Genomic DNA, 19,567 nt, shown 5'->3' with positions numbered 1-19,567 from the left:
CATATGGCGCCTCCACGTCGGACCATGTGGCAGCAGACGTACCAGGAAGATTCGGCTACCCTGTCGCCTAATCACCTCGGCTGGAACCCAACGAGGATCCCGGCTCCGTCGTGGAGTGAATGATAGCGCGTAACAGGGATCTCCCGGTTTGAAATGCCGTTTTGTACCTTCGGAGGCGTCCGTGTTGTGAGGTTTTTGTCTGGGTACCACTTGAGACGATGTGGGGAGAAGCGTGTCGATCTTGTTTCGAATCTGACGATTGTTGAGTAATTGGCTTGGAGAGTAGCCACTCGGAGTTGGCGTGCGTCGATACTGCTGTAGGAATTCCAAGACTGCTTGTTTCGGGGGCAGGGAAGATTTGCGAAGTGCTTGCTTGAACGTACGTACGAGGCGCTCCGCCGCTCCATTGGTTTCCGGGTGGTAAGGGGCACCCGTGATGTGTACCATACCCCTCTCCTTACAGAAAGTTTGAAATTGAAACGGTTCGACCGGGTTTTGTGGAGAAGACTTGGCCGGCCATCCTTCATGAATGAAACGCATTACCGTGGAAATGATAGGATCTTTAGAAGATTCTTTACGTAGTGATGCAGCATTTGGGGTCTGGACCTGCAAATCCAAAGCATCGATAGCGCAGACGATATCAATGTCATCCGCACTTTCCTCTTCATCGAAGACTTTATCTCTTCCTGCTGGTAAGCGACTCAAAGCATCAGCGTTTTGATGATCCTTCGTCTTCCTGTACTCAATAGTGTAGGCAAATTGCGATAAAAAGAGTGCCCAACGAGCCAAACGATTTGCTGCCAAAGAAGGTGTCGATTTGGTCGGGCCAAAAAGACTAAGCAATGGTTTATGATGTGTGACCAAAATGAATGATCTACCAAAAAGATATTGATAGAATTTCTTTAGCGCAAAAATTATCGACAAAGCCTCTTTCTGAATTTGACTATAGTTTCTCTGCGAAGCTGTTAATACTTTTGAAACGTTTGCTATAGGCCGTTCTGTGCCATCTGGGTAACGGTGAAACAAAGTAGCACCGATGCCCACACTAGAAGCATCACATGCGATACCTACCGGAAGTGACGCATTGAAATGTGTAAGAACCTCATCAGTAGAAAGATAATGCTTCAGCTGAACAAAAGAGTTTTCCTCTTGTTTTCCCCATCTCCAAGGAATGTCCTTTTTCGTGAGATGGTATAGTGGTTCTGCTACAGTGGAAGTGTTCAACGGTAGAAACTTCGAATAAAATTGTAAGGAACCTAAAAATGAACGAAGAGAAGATACGTCAGTGGGGGCAGACATCTCCAGTACGGCGTTTACCTTGGGACCTTTGGAGATGCCCTGCCTGGACAAAATGTGTCCGAGATACTCTACCTGAGGTTGTGCAAACTTACACTTGTCTTTCCTACACCTCAGGCCTTTTGAGTGAAGTCGATCGAGGAGCCGTCTAAGATTCTGGAGATGCTCCTCAGCAGTAGTGCCACTGACAAGAATGTCGTCTAGGTAGACTGCAACCCCTGAAAGGTCGGCTGTAAGGTCGTCCATGATCTTCTGAAAATAACCTGGAGCAGAAGATATGCCAAAAGGTAAAACATTTTGTAAAAGTACGCCACGGTGAGTGCTTAATGCGAGTCGTTTTCGACTGTCAGGACCAAGTCGAATCTGATTGTAGGCATCAGCCAAGTCTATCTTGCTGAAACCGTACCCACCACCCAACTTTTGCATTAAGTCTTCTGGTAAGGGTAACGGGTGACGATGGGTCTCCAGGGAAGGGTTCACCGTGACTGAATAATCGCCACATATGCGTAACTTGGCCTTCGCTTCTGAAGAGTTTGAAGGCTTACGGACTGGAACAACCGGTGTGCCCCAATCGCAAAACTGAACTGGTGTCCATACACCACGTGCAATGCCCGAATCATAGGCTTGTGCTAAGTCCTCCTTTAGCGCGAAAGGTACAGGCCTAGGTTTTAGAAAAACAGGTTTAGCATCAGACTTAAAATCTATGTCTAGTTCATAATCTCGTAAGCACCCGAGTTCAGGCTTAAAAACATCTTTGAACTCGTCACATAAGAGGGAGCATGCCTTCTCCAGACTCTTATCAGGCTTGTCGCATGACTGGATGCTCTGTAAAGTAGAACAGTTAGACAGAAGGAATTTATCGATAGAAATTCCTAAAGACATGATTGCATCACGACCTAGCAAGTTTAGTCCTTTGACTGTCGTGACTACAAAAGGAATATTATCTGACCTTCCCGTGGAAGGACAAGTTACCTGGGCCGTGAAAGAACCCGTGATTGGTAGTAGATGCTTGGTAGCAGATTGGAACTGCGACACTGGTGCTTGCAATTGAGGTGCGCCTACCCGAGTCCAGACGTCGTTGGAAAGGAAATTTCCATTTGTAGCAGTGTCCAGTTCTAAGTGTGTGGTTGCCGAATTAATGGAGATCGGTACTTCCAATTTTGAATTTCGAGGTTTTCTGCAAGAACTAGAAAGCATGTTAATTTCCTCGATACAATTTACCTTAGAAGGTTTGAACTGTCTAGCTTTCTTTCGACAAACACTCTGTAAGTGTCCCGTAATATTGCAGAAATGGCAAGTGGCTTTCTTAAACCTACAGTCATTGGCGTTGTGGTTGGAATTACCACAGCGATAGCATTCTTTATTTTTAGAAGAAAAGAAAGTACCTGTAAGTTGCCTAGTTTTTGGAGGTTTGCTGATGGTCCTTACTTTCGCAACTGGTGCTGGTGGAGTGCCGTAAACAGTTTCTTTGGCCACCTTGGCTGCCTCTTCGGTTTCTGATGCAACCTCCACCGCACGTTTGAAAGTAAGTTCATCAGCTCTGATTTTGAATAACGCCTTAAGCACCGCCTCGTTACCTATTGAACAAATAAAACGAGTACGTAAAGCTTCGTCCAATGGATTTGAAATGGACGAGAAGTCACAGGTGGCAGCTGCCTGGCGTATGCGGATGGCTAGTTCTTGAGCTGTTTCACCGGGCTTGCGCTTCATTTCGCTCCAGAAACGGAATCGCTCCCTCACTATGAAGCGTTTTGGGTCGAATTGTTGAGCCATGTAATTTGTAATTTCCATCATGGTGAGATCGTTGACTTCTTTTGGGTTTGTTTCCTGCGCAGCCAAATTTGTTAACATTTTGTAGATTGTAGGTGATTGATTGGCGAGAAAAACCTGCGGCATTTTGTCTTGTGCGACTGAATGTGCTGCTACAAAGGTGTTAAACCTCTTCCAATAGTCTGCCCACAGTTCAGTGGTGGCATCGAACGTTACGAACTTAGGTAAAGATACCTGTTGTTGTATTGTTGTTGGTTGTGGTCTTGAAGTTTGGGCTCGTATTTCTCGTAGTTGTTCAAGGTGGCGCTTTTCTTGGTTGGCAATTTGATCTTGATGACGTTGTTCTTGTTCTTGGTGACGTTGTACTTGTTCTTGGTGACGTTGTACTTGTTCTTGGTGACGTTCTTCTTGCCTGGCAATTTGCTCCTTCGTCTGGCGTTCTTGGTTGGCAATTTGTTGTTGCAGGACTTCGATCAGTTTCTCCATGTTTCTAAAATCCTGTAGAAATTCTGTAAAGATCCTGCCGGCGACGCCAGTTAAATGTCTGTTGTATTTCCAGACGTTTAATATAAAATAAACAATAATAATTGTAGCGATAGCCAACCAAGTGAGAAAACCATTTACCTCTTGTTACTTACTGATTCAGTGTATGAAATCAACGCAATATATAGTAAGAAAGAAACGCAAAGCAATCAACTGAGGAACGTGGTACAGAACGCTCAATTGATTACACGCGCAGTGCGGTGGTAATCAATTCCAACGTCTGTACCAGAAAACGCTGAACTGTGATTATGTAGTGACGCTGGTCACGAGTTACATATATTCAACGTAAATAAAATGACGACTATAACACTAAATAAATACAATAAACCATAAAATCAACATTACTTCATTAACTTGGCGTCTTTTATAAGCTGGTCGCCAGGAAGAAGTCAAATGTGATCTTTCAACTGTTGCACTAGTTTCTGGTGGAGAAGGAAAGATTTAAGATGGACATGCACCGGGTTTCAAGTCAAGTCTTTTGGCATATCCCATTTGGAATTGAAGAAAATTTTTGAAGTCTGCTTCTTGAAAATGCAGACTACAAATTTTGTGGTGTGGTTTTGGTCCACTCCAATGACAAGTTGTGGTGTTGACAAATTTATTCCATTTCCTTTTTTTGTGTACTGTCTTTGGGAAACCCAAACATACTACTGTAACTTTATGCAATGCTGTCGTGTCACAGCCAAGCACAACACAAAAGTCAGGCATAGTATTTGCTATGATGCAATATTGTTTCTACAATAGTCAAACTATGATGCAATATTGATTTTATGGACATTTAATTTTTAGCAATGCTACTAGATTTATACACTACCGTACCTCACCTTTCTAGTAACATTGCTACAATTACTCAAAGAAATATCCTGGAAACTTAAAAGACGTGTAAAAATATCCTGCTAAACTCCTTTGAACGCAACACGTCCGAACTTTGCAACCCAGCGCGCGAAAAGACTTTTGGTATTGCTGGAACTCTTGGCATTTATGACGTATACTCTAGCAGTGTTTCCACTTTTTGGTCATTTTGAAAAAAATAAAAAATAAATGAAACATTGGACTTTGGGCCTTGCCAGCGCCATTGAAAACCATTTTTTTTCGGTAATTTTTTTAAAAATGTATTCTTGAGTGTTCAGTTTACGCATTTTAATGCTTAATTCCAGTTTGAAAATTTCATTGAATATGCCTTTAAGGTTTTTAGTTGAAAGCAAGCCTGCAGTAAAGCGTAAAAAAATGTCAAATTGGCAATTGACCCTTCTGATGTTGAAGGAACAACGTTGCGCGTCCCGTAATGTACCGTCCCTACCACAAACGCATTGCTGACCGGTGTAACGGTCCAGGAGTTACCGCGGTCTGAAAGTTACCATAACTTCTGGACCGCGTATACGCGGTCTGAAAGTTACTGCCAGTCCAGAAGTTACTAGAACTGGGTTGTCAGATTTGACGCTTACAGTAAATTTGTATAAATGATTTCAACATTGGAAACATGTTGAACTTGAAGACTTATCCACCATTGCATCTTAACAACATGGTTTACAGGAGAAACGTAATTGGGAATGAAGCGAAAATAAAATGAAAGTTAAAAGATGAGTTTTGTACCAGAAATTGTTGCTGTATTGGAATGAAATTTGAATTTGTAGCCTAACAATTTACGTAGGCTATCATTTTAACCTGATTTGTTTGTATTATACCATTTGAAGTTGTGTCCGTGCCTTACGTGCGTTGGCAAATAAATTTGCATGGGGAGGTGATTGACTAGATGACCACTTAAGCTATAGTCTTTTGCTGTCATCCTGTTTGTGCTATGATGCAATGCAACCTACGATTCGCAATGTAGTGTTATGAGTGTTTTATTGACTCGTTGTATACAGAGATGGGCATGATCTTGATCTTGAAGATCACAAGTGATCTTGATCTTCAAGATCACTTTTTTTTTTGGTGATCTTGATCTTGATCTAAGATCACTTTTTTTTGTGTGATCTTGATCTTGAAGAACAATAAGATCAAGATCACTTTAAAATTGAAGTTTACTTAGTAGATAGAGGCATTTTTTTAGAACTCGTACTGCACAAAGTAGTTAGTGGTAACTACTAACATTAAGCCACTGTTAATATGATATGTGTCCAACAAAAGGCGATTTAAAGTCTCCATCTAATCTGGTCAGTGTTGCCATTTCAAAATTGAAAAAGTTTTCTGTGTTGGTCATCCATCTAATGTGGTCAGTGTTGCCATTTCAAAATTGAAAAATTTTCTGTGTTGGTCATAATAAAGAAGTCAACTTCCGTGTACTTTATGTTGACGTATAATAAAAAATGATTTAACTTTGTTCACAATTTCCATGTGTGAATTAAAAGAAATGTTTGCTTTCTTTGACCCAATTTTAGATGCTTCAAAAGTCTAGAATGGCGGTGTTAAAAAATCTGGACTCCAGCCGACTTTGGTCATGCAAAGTGGTTTAGCCTATTGCAGCAAATCAACCAGACCAAGACTTGTTTAGGGTCTGAGTATGGAGCTGTTTGTCTGACCGCAAACCTCTGAACTTTTTTGATAGCAGACAACAGTATCAAGACTATCAAGGTTGCAAGATGGATAAATGGTGCAATAAACATTGACATATTACAGTGAAAGCTAAAACTACTTAGTAAGCCTAACACGTATAAAAACTCCCACATGAACCAGACAAAAATTTGGTAAAAAATTATGCAGTTTAAAGTTTATTTATTTTCATTTATTATAAATAAAAAGTATACAAACAATTTCAAATTTTGCGACTTTTTCAGTAACTTACTACTGTAATTAACCTCGGCCTTGGGTGTGACGTTGCGATTCTACGCAAACTACGTCAAAAATTGATAGGCCTGATAGCAACAGTCACTAACTTATTACAATTCTTAGGCCAGCGATCGAGTAGTTAAAAGTAAAAGTTAGCAATACCAACTATATACCTTTACCCAGGCCAGGTTGCTTATAGTGATTATTTTTTACTACATCATTGATCAAAAACTTCATTTTTTTTCAAGTACACAAAAAGTGATCTTGAAAGTGATCTTGATCTTCAAGATCACGATCTTGATCTTGATCTTCAAGATCACATAGTTTGGTGATCTTGATCTTGATCTTCAAGATCACCTATTCTTGGTGATCTTGATCTTTAAGATCACCAATACTGGTGATCTTGCCCATCTCTGGTTGTATACAACAACAGCGCCATATATACCCTATAATAGGCTATATTATGGCGCTGTTGAAACAAATAATTTAATTGATCATCGCTCCAAACATTTCAAAGTTTGAATCGTGGCTATGCGTGAATCGGTGGCATTTAATAAGCTACATGCCTTAATACATCGTGCAAGGTTTGCATTTGAAGGCTGACTTGTTAGCCGCTGGTCTTGAGTTGTAGTTGACAAACATAGTCTTTATGACTATATTTTATGTATTTCATGAAAGTTAAAACTAAAGTTTTCTAGTGAATGAAGCACTGAGCCTATTTTTGGTCTGGTTTTTCATAACTACCGTTTCGAAGAAATGTAAAGTAACTTAGGCAGTTAGGCTACATGTAGGCCAACCGGTAGTCAAAACGCCATCAACCTTCAGTGAGTAGGCTATCACAGTCTCACACGCGGGGAAGGCTTTTTAACGAAAGTGTTAAACAGTTTGAGATTCCAATGAATTTCCGTTGGACTCCCATCGAAAACACGTGGCACGAAACTTAAAGTCAAGAATAATGGTTTCGTGGTGAGAATATTTATCCTTGAGATTTATCTTTTGCATATTTGCAGAGGGTTTAGGGGAAGGTGGGGCAGGACGGGACACTTAACTTTAATCGATGTTTTGCAGAGTTGCTTTTTATCAATATCGGTGTCACGATTTCTTTCTATCTCTTACCAGGAAAAAGACTTGGAAAGATTCAATGACGTAGTTTAATGGGTCAACCGAAAAGAAGTCAATTAAATGTCGAATAATTCTACTAGTGAAATGATAATCTGACTTCTTGAAGAACTTTAACGAACGGCTTCTCAAATAACTCTAATTTCTGCATCAACTACCCATCCACAACTCATAGCACAACTCTCATAATCAACTCATAATAAACACCATAATAATCTCAGAATCATCTCAGAATAAACATCACACAAACTACACCACTATTTATAGTTGGCTGTTCAGTCCAGTAACTTCGAGAAGGTTACATCATAAAGAATCATCGTTCGGTCACGTAGCATTTAAATGTAAACAACAGAAGTCTATAGAATGTCACGTAGGGCCGAAGGTTGTAGAAAACACGTTACATAATACAGATCTCGTCATCAGAGGTTACTTTAGGTCAATACCCGATAATAACATACCGCTCAAGAATTCCATAATGAAAACAGCACATTCTGTCAAGACGCAAAGCAGCCCGACGCGAGGCTTTGCACATTGATTGTGACATACGCCCCCCCTTAGAATATTGTTGCAAACAATATAACAACACAATCAATACAAAACACACCACAAAACAATTAATTACTCAATAAATCAATTCTCATAAGTCCATCGTTGCATGATCTACCAACGATAGCTTTTCTCAAAACAATAGTCACGTTTTCTGCGAAAGTCTCCAACGTCCTCAACATCTTCAGTGCATCGGCGAGCGAGATGACCCATCTTCCTACATCGGAAACATCTCCTCTCCGGACAGTCCTTGGCGAGATGACCTTCTTTATGACAATTATAGCAAGCCTTTTCATCAGAAGGGCAGCTCCTGGCTATGTGTCCAATCTCACCACATTGGTAGCAATGGTTGTCACGGCAACGTCTGTTTTCCGAATGTCCGCCGTCAGCAACGCACTCCCTGGCGAAATGTCCGCGTCTACCGCATCTATAGCAAACTCCAAATGGTCGTCGCCCACCTCTTCTCCTCGGTTCATCGCGCTCGTAATATCCGTCATCGTGAGATCGTTGCTGATTATCTGCAGAACAATCTCGAGCAAAGTGACCATTCTTGCCACAAGAATAACAAGTAACTTCAGAATCTCTCTCAATAACATTTCCGATTATAAGATCAACTAAAGAGTTTCGTAAACATAACGCTTTCACAGTCCCACTACAATACGGAGTTTCGATATATATCTTCGCTAACGGTCCTTGAATTGAAGTGTTATTTATCTTTATCACATGGCCAGTTTTTCCCGTTAACTGACTGTCTTTAACCAAATCTCTCCTCACTATTATACCAGTAGAACCAGAATCACGTAAAACTTTTACCTTTTTGTTTCCAACTTTTCCATCCACTACTGGCAGGTAATCTTCAGGTATTATTTTTCCGCAAACATCTTCATCCGGTTTCTCCTCCCCAAGCTTGGGTTCAGGAATCATTAACGCACAACCGCATCGATAAACGTCCGTGTCTTTATCTTTCCCAGACTGATTGGATCGGGAAAACGACTTGTCCTTGCATTCCTTCGCTTCGTGTCCTTGCCTATTGCAACGATTGCACCACTTCCTCGATTCCTGATGATTTCTGTTAGTCTTCTTCTGGCAGTTAACAGCCTTATGACCTAAGCCATTACAATTAAAACAACGTACTTCTCTTGGAACCGCACCTCCTTTAAAATTATTTGTTTGCTCCTCGTCATTATCGCATGACAACGTTTCTTCAGTCGACAACTTCTCATCATGAGCAACTAAGTACTGTTCTGCCACACTGGCTATTTCTTCTAGATTCTTTGGACTTCTCTCCATTAGATAAACAGACAGATCTTTTGAACATGAATCTGTGAATTGTTCCTTAACTATAAGGTTTGCCAATCCGTCCAATGATTGTTCGGCCCCCGAAAGTTCAAACCATTTTAACAAAAGGTTTCTCAAACGTTCAATAAATTGACCTGGACTTTCGTGTCGTTCAGGCTTTGCCTCACGGAATCTTTGACGGTATCCATGCTCGGTAAAATTGTATCGCTTTAACAGAGCTAACTTCAATCTGTCGTAGTTCATGGCTTCTTCTTGCGAAAGTCTTGAATATACATCAAGAGCTTGTCCCGATAATAACATGCTTAGCTGGGTAGCCCACGTCGATTTCTCCAATTTGGCTATTGTAGCATATCTTTCAAATCTTAACAAATAACTATCCAACTCATCTTTTTCTTCAACAAATGATGGCAAATCTGGACGTCTAACTTGCGCCACAATAACATCTCGAGCATTATCATTAGTAGAATTAGATCGCTCACCAATGTCCAGCTTTTGTCTTTCTAATTCAAGTTTTAACTTTTCCAATTCATATTGCGCTCTTCTTTCTTCAGCTTCTGCTTCGCGCTGCGCTTGTTTCTCTTCAGCTTCTCGTTGAGCTTGTTTTTCTTCAGCTTCAGCTTCGCGCTGCGCTTGTTTCTCTTCAGCTTCTCGTTGAGCTTGTTTTTCTTCAGCTTCGCGCTGCGCCCGCTTTTCCTCAGCTTCAAGTTGTGCTCGCTTTTCCTCAGCTTCAAGTTGTGCAGCTTCAGCTTCACGCTGTGCTCGTTTTTCTTCAGCTTCAAGTTCTGCTTTCCTTATTTCACGAGCAGCTCTTCTATCTTCTCTTTCGTCAGCTTCTCGCTGAGCTTTTTGGTCCATTATCTTGTGATACTCTTCCATCACAAACTGAGACTTCTCATTACCAGTCAGCCCCATTCGTTCAGCCATGCTCCCTAAGTCTTCAATCATCTCATGTTTGACAGTATCCGCCATCTTGACATTAAATTATTCTTTCAATAAATCTTCGGTATTCTTCGGTTTTTCGGTTATATTCTTTTTCGGTTTTTCCCGGACGAGCCCCCAGAATGTCACGATTTCTTTCTATCTCTTACCAGGAAAAAGACTTGGAAAGATTCAATGACGTAGTTTAGTGGGTCAACCGAAAAGAAGTCAATTAAATGTCGAATAATTCTACTAGTGAAATGATAATCTGACTTCTTGAAGAACTTTAACGAACGGCTTCTCAAATAACTCTAATTTCTGCATCAACTACCCATCCACAACTCATAGCACAACTCTCATAATCAACTCATAATAAACACCATAATAATCTCAGAATCATCTCAGAATAAACATCACACAAACTACACCACTATTTATAGTTGGCTGTTCAGTCCAGTAACTTCGAGAAGGTTACATCATAAAGAATCATCGTTCGGTCACGTAGCATTTAAATGTAAACAACAGAAGTCTATAGAATGTCACGTAGGGCCGAAGGTTGTAGAAAACACGTTACATAATACAGATCTCGTCATCAGAGGTTACTTTAGGTCAATACCCGATAATAACATACCGCTCAAGAATTCCATAATGAAAACAGCACATTCTGTCAAGACGCAAAGCAGCCCGACGCGAGGCTTTGCACATTGATTGTGACAATCGGTAACTTTGATATTATGTTATTTCTATTGCACACCACTACCAACCAGCAAGATATAGAGACTTAGTCAGTATCGCATGACCTCAAAATTAACAAAAAATAATTTGTCCCATCTTGCCCCACACCTGGGGTAGGACGGGACGCATGTCACATCTTGCCCCATTGTCACCAAAATTCATTACAGTATTGTTTATAAAAGGAATCAACTGTAAAACCACAAATCCAGTGATAATATCTTGTAATTTCAAAAATGACTTGCATTTACAGCACACATATTGGCATCAGGGCAAAATGACAGACTACTTTTTTCCATAAAAATCACATACAAAATTGCCATGCCCATTATAAGCAAAACAGTTTTCGTGGCACCATTTTTTACACAAAGAATAACTATCTTAGGCTTCATTTCATGTTGTGGCATCTTCACATCACTCTGATGCTATGTTGTACCAACCACACCCAGTGCCCTCCGAGTTCCACACCAGCACCCGCCTGCAGCACTTCCACAAAATGCACCTTTCTAGCTTTTATTGCGGCAAACTCTTTGATAAGAGAAGCATTGTCCATTGTTTTGCCTACGTTGTGCTCAATTGAAACAACAGCTAGTCCAACCAAGTGTTCTTGGCTCATTGTAGAGCGAAGATAATTTTTTATCAACTTTAGTTTAGAAAATGATCTTTCCCCTGAAGCTACAGTAACTGACACAGTAAACTATGGTGGAAAAGTTTAAGTTAGCCTTCTGCTTTCTGCTAGTGCTTGATGTAAATGTTATTTTTGCATATTTTGGATAAGCGCGGGCCCCATAAATTTGCGGCCCTGGGTGGTCGCCAGTTTGCCCACCCCAAAGGCCACTACTGTTCAAACCATCAAGACGCATTAACTCAAAAGGTTGCAACCAAAAAATGCTTAACTAAGCTAACAGAACGTAGTGAACTGAATCAAATCATGACTCGTAACATAAATTAAACTGACACCACAACTGAACTGGTACCATGACTGCAAACAAAGCGTGGTGAACTAACTGAAAGATGCCACCGCTCAATGACTGAAAAAACAGAATAATGATTTGAGTGATTTAATGACAACCAACCGCATCGACTACTCATTGAGAAAAAGGATTTCATAAAATTGTTAAATCTGGCCACTGAAGAAATGTTTATGTTTAATAATCGCTTGTTTAAACAGATCGATGGCGTCACCATGGGTTCTCCACTTGGTCCAACTTTGGCCAACTTCTTTTTGGCGCACTTAGAAACGAAAATGTTTGAAGTGATTTTTACCCTAAAATGTATGTACGTTATGTTGACGATATTTTTGCAAGTTTTGACAATGATCGGTCTTGTTCCCAATTTTTAAACCTTTTAAATGCTCAGCATCAAAATATCAAATTTACAGTTGAAAAATCTGATAAGACTATTGCCTTTTTAGATGTTGAAGTAAAAATAAACCAGGATTTGTTTGACACACAGATCTGGCGAAAACCCACCAACACTGGCCTACTTTTAAACTACAACGCTTTTTTCCCAAATAGATGGAAATCTGGATTACTTCTATGTCTTTTATCTCGTGCCCGTTTGGTTTGTTCGACAGATTTATTGTTCCACAATGAAACTAATAAGTTGAAAAATATGCTACATTTAAATGGATACCCGTCATATTTTTTCGATAAAATATTGAAAACTATTTTGGATAAACAACCGAAAGATATACCCGAAGAAGACAATTTTAGCAACTTTTTTGATCTACCATTCTTGGGAAAAGATTCGGTAAGATTTTCAAAAAATCTAGCTAAAATTGTTAAAAAGAAATTCGATTGTGACATTTAGCCTACCCTGTATATAGAACGTTCAAAGTAGGCAGATATTTCCAGCTGAAGTCACCTACGCCCTTTGCTCTATGTTCTAATGTTGTGTATAAATTCAGTTGTTTGCGTGATGCAAGCCTGACATACATCGGTATGTCAACAAGACATTTATCGACTAGAGCTGGGGAACACTTGGATTTGAATTCCATACAGAAAAGTGCCATTAAAGATCACATTTTCTCGTGTACAGTATGCAAAAACAACGTTTCTATAAAACAATTTGAGATCATGTCCAGAGGCAGGTCTGAGTATCGGTAGGCACTTTAACGTATAGGCTATCACTTGTCGAAGAGTGCCTGCTTTGTCGAAGAATGCTTTTCCTTATAAACTCCATTGATTGCAGTCATTAAGATCCTTCTTGCACTCAGTTCAGTTGCAGAAGAAAAAAATAGTATTAGCAGAGGGTGGGAATCGAACCCACGAAATCGAAATTACTACTCCTCTGCCCTAACCATTACGCAACGCTGGTTGTGGCGAGGCATTCAGTTAAATTTCTTTCTATCCAAAAATCACATGATTCTCGCGATGAGATGAACATGTCACGCATGATTGCGTACCTTTTCGACAAGTGGAATACGTTAAAGTGCCTACCTTGAGTATCAAACTAAAATCTTAGAAGCCTTGTACATAAAACGTAACAATCAATTTTTGAACAGAGAATTGTATGCTTGCGGCTCATTTTTTTTGCTCTCTGCATTTTAAAATTAGTTTTTTTTCACCTTGCCTTTCTACCACATCATGTGATCTGTTCAACATCTTTTGATGCAGTTACCTTTGATTCTCGCAGAGCCTATATCCAGGGTTGCCATACCGTCCTTATTTCTAAGATTTGTCCTTATTTCGAAGGGCCAGGTCTTAGAAAACTTAAATGTCCTTATTTTCGACTTGCGTTCTTATTTTGTCTTATTTTCAACAATTACAGAACTTCGATCGTTTTCCTCTGGTGTCCGGTTTTGCAGAATATTCTAAAATTATGCTTTTGCGCCGAGATTTTATGACATAATAAATGAAAGGTAGCCGACTCCCGTGGCGTACACATCACAGGATTTGACTTCTCTTACTCTTCAATGAACCACTGTTACTCCTGCAAAAGTCAACTGCATTGTTTCCAGAACTGGCAGAGATAATTGAATCTTTCAAGATCAAAATATTGCAACGCCAGTGTTCAGGGTTTTTCGGAGCAACCGCAGACGAATTACTAAGAACAGTCGAAGAAGAGCATGCTAAGGTTCTCAAAGTGAGCTTCCAGAAGTTTTACACCATTACCTTGGAATAAATATCAACAAGTGGTATCGATTTGAGAAGCATCCACGCACATCAACTGGACCCTGCTAAAAGATCAAGCAATCGAATACGAGGAAGTCAAGGGGTTGGCAAAGCAAGTTGATCCACTAAAGGATACAACAACATATTGATCATAGGATATAATAACATATTGATCATAGGATACAACAACATATTGATCATAGGATACAACAGCATGTTGATAATAAGATACAACAACATATTGATCATAGAATACGACAGCATATTGATTATAGGATATTACAACATGTTGATAATAGGATACAACAACATGTTGATCATAGGAAACAACAACATATTGATCATAGGATATAGGCTAACAACATATTGATCATAGGATACAACAACATGTTGATCATAGGATACAACAACATGTCGATCATAAGATACAACAACATGTTGATCATAGGATACAACAACATGTTGATCATAGGATACAACAACATATTGATCATAAGATACAACAACATGTTGATCATAGGATACAACAACATGTTGATCATAGGATACAACAACATGTTGATAATAAGATACAACAACATATTGATCATAGGATACAACAACATGTTGATTATAGGATAGGATACAACAACATGTTGATCATAGGATACAACAACATATTGATCATAGGATACAACAACATGTTTATCTAAGGATACAATAGAATGTTGATCTTAGGATACAGCAGCATGTTGATCACAGAATGCAACGCAGGTTGATCATAGGATAGAACGGTACTACGACAGTTTGTCGAACGACAGTTTATCGAACGACAGTTTATCGAAACGACAGTTTATCGAACGACAATTAATCGAACGACAGTTCATCGAAACGACAGTTTATCGAAACGACAGTTTATCGAAACGACAGTTAATCGAACGACAGTTTATCGAACGACAATTTATCGAACGACAGTTAATCGAAAACCTAACACCTAACCTAAAACGTAACCCTAACCCTGAACCCTAACCGTAAACCCTAAACCTAACCTTACCCTAACCCTAATCCCTAACTCTAACCCCTAACCCTACCTACTAACCCCTAACCCCTAGCCCCTAGCCCCTAACCCCTAACCATTATTCCCTAGCCCCTAACCCTTAACCCCTAACCCCTGAGTATTCCATTGCATATGTGTTTCGTCGTTCGATAAAGTGTCGTTTCGATGAACAGTCGTTTGATGAACTGTCGTTTCGATAAACAGTCGTTTCGATGAACTGTCGTTTCGATGAACTGTCGTTTCGATGAACTGTCGTTTCAATGAATTGTCGTTCGTTGAACTGTCTTTCGATAAACTGTCTTTCGATGAACTGTCGTTCGAAGAACTGTCGTTCGATAAATTGTCTTTCGATAAATTGTCGCTTCACGGGATAGAACAGCATGTTCGTCGTCGTCGTCTGAGCTTCTGGGGCCGAGGGTCTATCCTTATACCACCCCAGATTCACGATGTTCCCGGACTACACTGGAAGGCTGCTAGAGAGCAGCCAGTCTTTAATTTCATCATCCATGACACGCAAACCTTCCACTCCGTTAGGTGGCTTGAAGATGGTACAGTCATTGATGATGTGGTCTGCGGTCTGTTCCTCGGCACCACATTCACAGGAGGAGGAAGAAGCCATTCCCCATTGGTGCATGGTTGAGCGGAAAAGCCCGACGCCCGTACGGAGACGGTTGAGGCGCACCCATGCCTGTCTCTGTAGTGTCAGGCCGATGGGGCGTGTGTCGGCGGCAGGGATGAATGAATGGAGTCTGGTGGTGCTTGACCTCCATTCAGAAGTCCATTTATGGTTGTTCATAGGATAGCATGTTGATCATAGGATACAACAGCATATTGATCATAGGATACAGCAGCACGTTGATCATAGCAGACAACAGCATGTTGATCATAGCATAGAACAGCATGTTGATCATACGGTACAACAACATATTGATCATAGGACAGAACAGCACGTTGGTCATAGGATACAACAGCATGTTGATCATAGGATAAAACAGCATGTTGATAATAGGATACAACAACATATTGATCATAGAATACAACAGCATGTTGATCATAGGATACAACAACATATTGATCATAAGATACAACAGCATGTTGATCATATAATAGAACAGCATGTTGATCATAGGATACAACAGCAGGTTGATCATAGGATACAACAGCATATTAATCATAAGATACAACAGCTTATTGATCATGGGATACAACAGCATGTTGATCTTAGGATACAACAACATGTTGATCATAGGATACAACAGCATGTTGATCATAGGATACAACAACATATTGATCATAGGATACAACAGCATGTTGATCTTAGGATACAACAGCATGTTGATTATAGGATGCAACAGCATGTTGATCATAGGTTGCAACAGAAGGTTGATCATAGGATACAACAGCGTATTGCTTATAGGGTACAACAGCATGTTGATGATAGGATACAACAGCATGTTGATCTTAGGTAGGCCTACCATATTTTCATTACCCAAAAAGAGGACATGTTTAGTAAGTAAAATGCAAGCGGATTTTTACGTTTAAACAATTTTTACATCTTCTTAGATGATTATAGGCCTATGTAGCAAAAGTGACTAAAAACATGACATATTTATTCGTCTGATTCAGTCGATGAAGATTTTGCTGTTCATTTAATATCCATCACAGAAAAAAATGAGTTTTACGTTTGCATTCTGAGCCATGATCTGTTGCAGACGAGGAATTGCTCAATTTTTAACAATTCATTAAATGAGTTCTTCAGTGTTTGAACTATTCTGTCCATTTTTTAATGTGCTATTATTTAAAAAAAAGTTAATGCAAGCTAGCTATCATGTTCCACCTTTGCACTAGCTTTGATATAGATCGAACAGTTTAGCCATCATCAATGCCAACATACTTCACACACTGCTGAAAGGCGTTATCCTTTTCTTTGGTGTAAGATAGAATAAGCATCTAATCAAAGGATGTGAACTCGGAAAATGAAATTAGTGGTCTATTCATCCAAATAGGGTTAGGAGGATGGTTAAAATGGCTAAAATTTCTTACCGTTAAAATGGCTTAACCATTTGCAAAAGCTGGGATAAAATGTTTTATTACGTCTTTTCAACACTAGTCTAATCAACAACATAGTACTGACGATATACCAATTGTCATCTGCAACGACATAGTACTGACGATATACCAATTGTCATCTACAACGACATAGTACTGACGATATACCAATTGTCATCTACAACGACATAGCACTGACGTCATACCGATCCTCATCTACAACGACATAACAGTGACGATATATCAATCCTTATTTACAACGAAATTCCAACTGGAATCCTTTCTGGAAGTAAATATTCATAAGGAACATCGGCGGAGTTATTTCTCTTTGTAAACTGCGTGGACAATTTCTTCATCTCCTTCTTAAATTCCAAGAAAATATTTTGAATCACTTCTTCGCTGAACTGGGTTGCCGGATAGTTGATAAGAAAGAGCTGCAATCCGTAAGTTGACATTCTTGACATACTACATCGCGCATTATTAAACCAAAATATGTAGGCTACAAAAACTAGTTCTGCATGCTTGCCAACAAGAACATTTCGTCAATTCACAAAGGTTTACCTGTCGGCCCAGGGCCTCCGAGAGAAATCAGGACTGGTGGGGAAACAATACGTAAAATCGGCCCCAACATTTTTTTTTTTTTTCAAGAATAAAAGCAACGAATTTGTATCATGCATTTGCATCATTGTGTTTTAAGCTGAACTTGGCCTACTTTCCTCAGCGTGAAATTGAATTCCTTTTAAGTTTAGATTTTAACAACGTAGCCTTATCCATATGAACAAAAAAACTTTTTTCAATATGAAAATCAACAAAAATTAATCGACTACACTTGCAGCAAAATTAATGTTCACTATTTTGTCTAAAAAAAATTGTAAAGTATAGTATAGTTCGCAAATCTCAGACACGCTGCCTTTGGCGTATTCAACCAGTGTTTAAAAATGTCGTACTGCTCCATGTCCGACACTTATTTTGGTGACTGGGCAATCCTTGACCAGCTGATCGACGTCCTGAATGATGGATTCGTAGTGTGGGCATCCAGGACTGCTGAAAGTACTCTGCCCAATGCCCATGTAGTGTTTGGGCAGTGCGGCGTGTCTGCCGCTGATCCTGTTATCCACTTTGTCTATTTGTGGAGTGGAATCTTGGAAGAGCCGTTGTTGAGTCGGTGATGACGTCTCCTCTTCTTGACAAGTCTGCGTGCTATTTGTCTATTCGTTCCAATCATGATGCGAACTGAACTTATTGTAGCTGGTAATTTTAGTATGTGGAGACAAAATCATAAGCACAAAATAGGTCTACACTCTACAGGCAATGAAAATAGCTCAACAAAGCATTCGATCCATTCTAGACCTTTTGCAATGCAAAGTTGCGGGTCACAGAGTCAAGTAATAACGGTTTTGCAACGTTTGATTTAATGTATATCATGCATTGGCTGTTCAATCGGTTTTGAGTCATGGTGAATCGTAAACAATGTTTTACAACTTTCTGTGTCCTAAAAATTAGGTTTTCAACTCGCAACCGTTGGAGATATCAGTTTACGTCAAAAATTTTCAAAGAAACAAAAATATTTGGAAAAATGTTTTGAAAGTTGCATTCGATGATTTCTTTGAGAAGAGATCATGGGGTGGTGTGTTCCGGTTTATAGCTCAGGTTTGCTGTGTAGCTATTTTTCAAAAGTACCAGCTCATCCAATATGTCATTATTGTAGCCCATACCTTGTTTAAATTATTTCAAATGCCCGCAGCTGAACATCAGACATAGCGGTACGATGAAATTTCCATTGATCTTCAAACTTATCGATAATATGTTTTGAGTTTGCTGATACAGTTATTAATTGACTAATAACAGCCTGCAAATATGTTACAACATACAGTAGAATAAAATTTGTTTGCATAATTGAGCTGGTGAAGCGGAGTTGTTGGAGCGTTCTGTCCCTACAAATATCAAATCTTTTTATTTTCAATTCATAGTTTCTGTATTAACAACTTAGGCTTGCGAATAGCCTGGTCTACTCTTCCTAGCTTCCCTTTTGATTACATTTTTATAAGTTGATTCTTGATTGGTTAGTTTGGTTTTAAATGTTTATCCTTGGACTGAAAAAGCCCTAAATAGGTGATTCCTGGTAGTTTCGCACACTTGTAGAGTAGGTTGGGTCGAAATTTGGACTTTTTTTCCGATTTCATTGCTGCAAACTTTCTTTCTTGCGAATAGTCATAAAACGACAATCCTGAAAGTTTGAACTTGATCGGACATTGTCTTCATTTCCAAAAATTGCGATTTATAAAGGTACCTGAAGCAATTTTTTCGAGGCTTGAAAATGCATTGCTTTTTATGGGGAGTTGTTTTCACGAGATTTGAAAACGTCATAACTTATTTA

General features: G+C 39.5%; 2 protein-coding genes across 2 annotated transcripts in view; both read right to left on the bottom strand.

Annotated features, from left to right (window-relative positions):
- Positions 1–2,531: 2,531 nt before the first annotated feature.
- On the bottom strand, positions 2,532–3,559 carry LOC145784455 (uncharacterized). Its single transcript, XM_082596272.1, has 2 exons — positions 3,301–3,559; positions 2,532–2,873 (listed from the first exon to the last, which is right to left on the bottom strand). The coding sequence occupies exons 1-2, from the start codon at positions 3,550–3,552 to the stop codon at positions 2,721–2,723; spliced, it is 405 nt and encodes a 134-aa protein (XP_082452398.1). The 5' UTR covers positions 3,553–3,559; the 3' UTR covers positions 2,532–2,720.
- A 13,885-nt stretch (positions 3,560–17,444) lies between these two features.
- LOC145784089 (polyunsaturated fatty acid 5-lipoxygenase-like) overlaps positions 17,445–19,567 on the bottom strand; it is a 35,353-nt gene continuing 33,230 nt past the window's right edge. Inside the window, exons 14-15 of the mRNA XM_082595842.1 lie at positions 18,138–18,398; positions 17,445–17,624 (exon numbers count right to left, since the gene is read on the bottom strand). Of these exons, the coding sequence (XP_082451968.1) occupies positions 17,445–17,624; positions 18,138–18,398 (441 nt within the window). The remainder of the gene's footprint in view (positions 17,625–18,137; positions 18,399–19,567) is intronic.

Source organism: Aplidium turbinatum, chromosome 15, assembly GCF_918807975.1.
Source record: "Aplidium turbinatum chromosome 15, kaAplTurb1.1, whole genome shotgun sequence".
Taxonomy (NCBI): domain Eukaryota; kingdom Metazoa; phylum Chordata; class Ascidiacea; order Aplousobranchia; family Polyclinidae; genus Aplidium; species Aplidium turbinatum.
This window is presented reverse-complemented; position numbering and strand designations above follow the sequence as displayed.